The sequence below is a fragment of the Propithecus coquereli genome, unplaced genomic scaffold (genome assembly GCF_000956105.1).
Source record: "Propithecus coquereli isolate 6110/MARCELLA unplaced genomic scaffold, Pcoq_1.0 Scaffold80, whole genome shotgun sequence".
NCBI classification, from domain to species: domain Eukaryota; kingdom Metazoa; phylum Chordata; class Mammalia; order Primates; family Indriidae; genus Propithecus; species Propithecus coquereli.
The window spans coordinates 6201701-6207949 of NW_012154174.1; the positions used below are offsets into that span (position 1 = coordinate 6201701).

At 56.5% G+C, this 6249-nt stretch overlaps 2 protein-coding genes across 3 annotated transcripts in view; one reads left to right on the top strand and one right to left on the bottom strand.

Annotated features, from left to right (window-relative positions):
• The first annotated feature begins 873 nt into the window (after positions 1-873).
• COMTD1 (catechol-O-methyltransferase domain containing 1) lies at positions 874-2957 on the top strand. Its single transcript, XM_012663292.1, has 7 exons — positions 874-1099; positions 1244-1371; positions 1613-1718; positions 1805-1923; positions 2000-2054; positions 2336-2469; positions 2702-2957. The coding sequence occupies exons 1-7, from the start codon at positions 1006-1008 to the stop codon at positions 2852-2854; spliced, it is 789 nt and encodes a 262-aa protein (XP_012518746.1). The 5' UTR covers positions 874-1005; the 3' UTR covers positions 2855-2957.
• A 2013-nt stretch (positions 2958-4970) lies between these two features.
• Positions 4971-6249, bottom strand: part of VDAC2 (voltage-dependent anion channel 2) — a 16963-nt gene continuing 15684 nt past the window's right edge. For both annotated transcript variants that reach the window (XM_012663293.1, XM_012663294.1), the window contains one exon: positions 4971-5531. In XM_012663293.1, coding sequence (XP_012518747.1) covers positions 5440-5531 — 92 coding nt within the window. In that variant the 3' untranslated portion in view covers positions 4971-5439. The remainder of the gene's footprint in view (positions 5532-6249) is intronic.

Genomic DNA, 6249 nt, shown 5'->3' on the forward strand with positions numbered 1-6249 from the left:
CCCCATTTCACAGACGCGGACTGCTGAGGCGGGGTCGCCGGCCAGGCCCGCTCGTGCTGCGTCTCCGACACCGGCCTCACGAAGAATGCCACCAGAACAGCGTCTTTCTCCCCCGAGTTCGGCGCACGGCAGGTGCTGGGTCAGTGCTCCGGCAGGACGTCGCTGCCGGGGGCCCTCCCTCGCCCTCCCTGCTCCTCCCTCCACGGAGTCTTCGCTCCAACCCCGGTCATGACGCAACTGCCACGCACTGTGCAGCGCGCCAGGCTGCGGGCTCTGCCGCCTGTATGGTAGGATCGTGGTCTCCATATTACAGAGAGGAAACTGAGGCTCGGAGAGACTGACAGGCCCAAGATCAGACCCTCGTGCCTGCCTGGCCCCCGAGGACAGGATTCCAACCGCCAAGAATATGGTCTCTGCTCCCCATTAACCAGGTCTGCCCCAGGGTCCCTGCACCCCATCTCCGGGCTGTGGGCCCCAAACCGGGTCCTTCACTCCTTCAACCTGGGACCCTCGGGCATCTCCCCCAGGAGGCCTCCCTGACTCTCTCAGTCCCTCTCAGGGTCCTTTAATTTGTGTCACTTGTACTTGTTACTATCTGGTAACTTACACTGACGCCCTCCACACACACTCACATCCATATATGCCCCAGGGGGCCTCAGCAGAACTGGTGGCGAGGAGAAAGAAGCATAGCCAGGAGGGGCATTAGACTTGTGCCCCCGAACCCAGGCCCCTGGGACCGCAGGCGCAGGCGGAGAACCCACATCTGGGTGCGGGGCCTGCTACCGGCCGGGGCGCAGTTCTGCGCGCAGCCACCAGATGGCTCCCGGCGCGCTCGGGCAGGGCTTGCAGTAAGGCGCTGTGGCCGCCAGATGGTGCCCGAGGCCGCGGCTCCGCGGGCAGTGCCCCGACACTGTGGAGCGGGGCGGGCCTGCGGGCCAGAGGCCCGCCGGGGTAGCTCCAGCGCACGTGACCTGCCACCGACTCCTGCCGCCTCCTGCCCACGCCATGGCCCAGCCCGCGCCCCGGCTCTCTGTGCCCGCCGCGCTGACCCTGGGCTCGGCCGCGCTGGGGGCCGCCTTCGCCACTGGCCTCTTCCTGGGTGAGCGAGGCCGGGCTGCGGCACCCCGCGGAGCCCCCGAGGGCGGGTGGGCTGAGGGCCCGCGAATCCGCGCGGCCGGCCGCGGCTCTGGGTAACACTGGCGCCCGGAACCGCGGGCCCTGACCCAGCAGCCTCTCCCTGCAGGGAGACGGTGGCCCCCATGGCGATTCCGGCGAGAGCAGCGCCTGCTTCCCCCCGAGGACAGCCCCCTGTGGCAGTATCTGCTGAGCCGCTCCGTGCGGGAGCACCCGGCGCTGCGGAGCCTCCGGCTGGTTAGCGGGGCTGGGGGCGGGAACGCGCGTCCCCCTCGGGCCCGGTGGGTCCCACGTGGCTGTGCCCTTCGGCTGGGCGGTGGCCCTCTCTGGGCTTCCTGCTTCCTGGGGCGGGGCACGGTGGGCGTTCCCCGAGGGCCTGTCCCCACGAGGTCGCCCTCAGCGCCGCGCCCCTCGGGGCTTCAGGACCTTGGGCGGGGGGAGACTGGCTGGGCCCGTGCCACCCTCTGCCTACACACAGCTGACCCTGGAGCAGCCGGAGGGCGCGTCCATGATGACCTGCGAGCAGGCCCAGCTTCTGGCCAACCTGGCGCGGCTCGTCAAGGCCAAGAAGGCGCTGGACCTGGGTAGGGCGCGCCGCCGGCGTCACTGGGGCGGAGTCTCCGGGCTGTCCCCCGCCCTCGGCTGAGCCTGTCCGTGTCCCCGTCCCCAGGTACTTTCACAGGCTACTCCGCCCTGGCGTTGGCCCTAGCGCTGCACCCCGACGGGCGCGTGGTGACCTGCGAGGTGGACGCGAGGCTCCCGGAACTGGGACGGCCCCTTTGGAGGCAGGTGAGCGTTCCACGCCACCTGGGCCCCGTCCGCTCCCGGCGAGGGGGCGCGCTGGCTGACCCCGCTCCTTCCGCAGGCCGAGGTGGAGCACAAGATCGACCTGCGGCTGAAACCTGCCCTGGAGACCCTGGGTGAGCACCGCAGCAGGAAGGGCCTTGGCGCCCCTTCCCAAACGGGGCCACTGGGCGCGAGCTAGTGACCAGGTCTGCGGGGCGGGCATAAGGCGCTGACAGCGCCCCCTGCAGCCGCCCGGCCTCACGGTATGCGGCCACACGCAGGGTGGCAGGGCCGGTGTCCCTGAGCGGCCTGCCCCAGCCGGCTGCCATCGTCACAGCGCCCGTGCCGGCCTGGGCAGGGGCTTCCGGCCGCCCACTGCGGACTCAGCCGCATCTGCCCCTCCCTGCCCCGCAAGACGAGCTCCTGGCGGCCGGCGAAGCCGGCACCTTCGACGTGGCCGTGGTGGACGCGGACAAGGAGAACTGCGCCGCCTATTACGAGCGGTGCCTGCAGCTGCTGCGATCCGGAGGCGTCCTCGCCGTTGTCAGTGTAAGGGGGAGAGGCTAGTCCCCTCTCGGGAAGGGGTCCCAGTCTTACCCCTTGGCCCCGCCCTATGCCTCAAAGCCCCACCCAGCCATCCATAGGCTCCTCCCCTCGCAGGACTCGAGCCTGGAGTCCCAGGCTTTCCTCGCCCTGGGTCTTCCGTCTCCTCTCTCGCCCCGTCCTCTGCTCAGGTGCCTCCCTCCGAGGCCCGCCCCTCCTGATGGCCGCCCCTCCGCAGGTTCTGTGGCGCGGGGAGGTGCTGCAGCCTCCGAAGGGGGACGTGGTGGCCGAGTGCGTGCGAAACCTAAACGAACGCATCCGGCGGGACGTCAGGGTCCACATCAGTCTCCTGCCCCTGGGCGATGGTCTCACCTTGGCCTTCAAAATCTAGGCCTGGCCCCTAGGGAAGTGGGCTTGAGGGAGGGAACCTGGGAAGCCCAGCCATTGATCCTGAGTTTTAAATCCGACAATAAACTGGGGCTGGGACACACGAACTCTTGAGCCTCTGGAGCCTCGGTACGTGGCGCTGAGTGAGGGAGGGAGACGGAAGCCCAGCGCAGCCTTCTCAGTGAAAGAGGGCCTTGAGGTCAGGGCTGTTCATCCCTCCCTGGAGCAGTCCTGAGAACCACCTGGTGCCAGTGCTGTGGCTCAACCGCAGGAACCACCAGCTGCAGGAAGCAGGTTATAAAGTTTTAATTGACCGGGCCACATGCAACAGGCAGAGACCCCAGCTCCATTCCACAGATGAGTGCTTGGTAAAGAACCCTTTGGTCTCCCTCCTACATCTCCCTCCCGGCAGCTGGTGGAGACCAGGCCTTGCAGGGGACCAGGTTGTCGGGAGTACTCTTGTAGATCACACCAGCTCTACTGGCAGTTTGCCCACGCTTTCACAGCTCCCCCTCCGTACGGGAGGCCCTCCTCAATGGACATGACTAAGAATGGTCTAAGAACCAGGTCCCAGACCTGAGGACCTCAAGGTTGACTTCAATATATATCCTGCCCTCACCCTGAAGTCCAGAGGGAAGGGGAGGGGGACAGGCCTATTGGTGGCAGACCATCTGTATGGCAATTTTTATCGTGTTCCCTAGAAGAGGACAAAGAGAACTTTATGCTTTCCAGCACCACCCGTGAGGGGAGGTGGAGAGGAAGCCAGGTTTCACTGAGCACCTTCCAATCAGGTGCTTTGCTTCTCTCATTTAAATCTCCCCTTTGCCACAGGAAGATCTCATCTGACTCTCAGGTGAAGGTCAGGTTCTTGCCACTAACACTGCCTCAGGCAGAAATGGCATTAGCATTGGAATACGGTAGCCCTGGGTGGTGGAAGCACACCAGAATTGCTGGAAGCAAGGCCACGGGAGCCACATGAGCACCCACAGCTGGTGATGTTCATTATCCCGTAACTGGCATACACCTTGCATTTTGGACCATCCCCAGGGCCCTGGCTGTAAACTTGCCTTCTCTCTTGACTCAAAAGCATATTAGGATACACATGGGTAAATAGATCCAATTTACTCTAAGCAAATCCTTGACAACTAGGAGGACTACTGGTTAACTAAGGGGCAAGCTGGCCCCGGAGACCAGGTTTCCTCCCTGCAGGGCACCACCAGCAGTGGTCTGAAGTTTGAGTTATCTGCTGGTCTACACATTTCTCTTAGGTACTCTGAGTACAAGACTTCTAGCTTACATGGACACCTTTTCTCTTACCTAGCAATAGCTCCCCAAACAAGTTGGTTCAAATTCCAACCTTCTGTCATTAAGTCACCTGTCTAGAGAGGACCTATCAAACTTCAAGCTGTTCTTTAGGCCTAGTATTATAGATTTGTTGAAAAAAACCTCTCCCTTCTTTAACCTTTGATCATAGCCTTCAAACTATCTCCTCCCAAAAGAAAACTTGGTCTTTCCTACTCTTCCAACCAGAATCACCTATTAGTGCCTACCACTCATGCCCAAATGAAGGCTTTGACCACGTGGCCTGTAGGGGTTGCCTCTGCTCTCACCCTAGGCTCAGCTTTTCAGTGTCTGCCTGGAAGGAAATGAGCAATGACCTCTTGCTAGGACCCATATACTCCCCCACAGTCCCGTAGGTTACTGACACTATGTACACCTTACTCCCATTTCCCTACACCTAACCTCACTACACCAAGCGAGGGCCTAGCTCATCTCCAGTAGCAACAGCTCACAAGGGTATGATGCTGATGTGTATAATCTTTCAGCACCATGCCTGCATTTTCCTTTGTCACTTACTCTCCAACCCTTCCTGGGGCCAACAATGATACAATGTAATTCTGTACAAATTTACAAACTGAAGAGTATAAAAGCATGTATCCTCTTATTATAGTCTTAATTTAAAAGCTCATGGAATTATTCTAAGAAGACAGGACTCTGTGGCACAGATTTAGGTAAAGAGCAAAATGCTCACTGGAAAAATAAAGTGCTAGCTAGATACAGGGGAGATTTGACCCTAGCTGGCAAAAATTTTTAACTTTGCAAATACTTGGAGCCATTAATTATGTATATTTATTTTATTCATAATTTGTAATGTCCTGTGATACCAAAAGTAATTCTAATGATGACTGAATTTAACAAAAATGTTTTAACCTCATCTGAAAACATCCACTGATCCATCTCATTCAATGGCAGTACTCAATGTTTAAAGGAACATAAAAACAAACATGCACACAACTGCACAGTTTTCATAAAGGTCTATTTCATTATCGGTGGGTAGCGCATTTAACAGTTAAATACATTTAAATAATGTATAGGTGACTGCTCGACCGCAGCATTGGTAACTAGATAACCAATTCAACTAGAAACCAGCTAACAAGTAACTGTCTAAATATTTAAAATACAGCTCTTGTTTAGATCATCCTTTGTTCTGATCACCTTCTTGGGGGGAAAAAAGCCTGCTGGTCACAATGGAAATATATTAAGGCCAAATCTTCTGATTCCATTCCCAAAGGTTTCTCTTCAGCTGGATTAAGCCTCCAACTCCAGGGCAAGCCCAAGTTTGTGGCCTCCAGCATTAATGCTCTTCCCATCAACCAGAGCAGACAGTGTAAGCTTCACACCTGTAAACAAAAGCAAACCACCGTGATGTGCCTGACAACACCAGAGTCTTCTTTAATAACCACCCAGAGACTGCCTGTCAGTTGACCTACTAGTGCCAGTCACCAGACAGTGCTTGGAAGGATCTGAGGTATCAGAAAAACTGGGCTGGAAAAGCACCATCCTAGGTAAGGCACTAAGTCACAGAGCATGAAAATGTTAATAAATGGTAAGTTCTAAATATTCCAGAAAGTACAAAAATGCTCAATATACTATCCAGACTAAAAGAAAAGAAACTACAATAGAGACATTTGGGAACAAGTGGGATATCTGAATATAGACTACATATTAGGTATTATTACATTAATGTTAGTTTTCTTAGATGTGACAATGGTATTGTGGTTATGAAGAAAAACGTCTTAGGATCTGCATGCCAGGGCTGATGTGTCTATATGGCCACAAAACACACATTTTTTAAAAGCGTATGTGAAACAAAGGTTCACAGAGAGATAAAACAAATGTGGTAAATATTCTGATTGGTGAATGTGGGGAAAGGGTATATGGGGGCTCATTCTACCATTCTTTCAACTTCTCTTTAGGTTTCAAAATAGTCAAAGTTTGGAGGAAAATCCCTATTTGGAGGGGGAAAAGTTCCCTGTACTTTTTAGAACTTGCTGGTCAAATGGGCCAAGAACCATCAACACAGGCACCACCTGGGAACTCCTTAAAAATACAGAACCC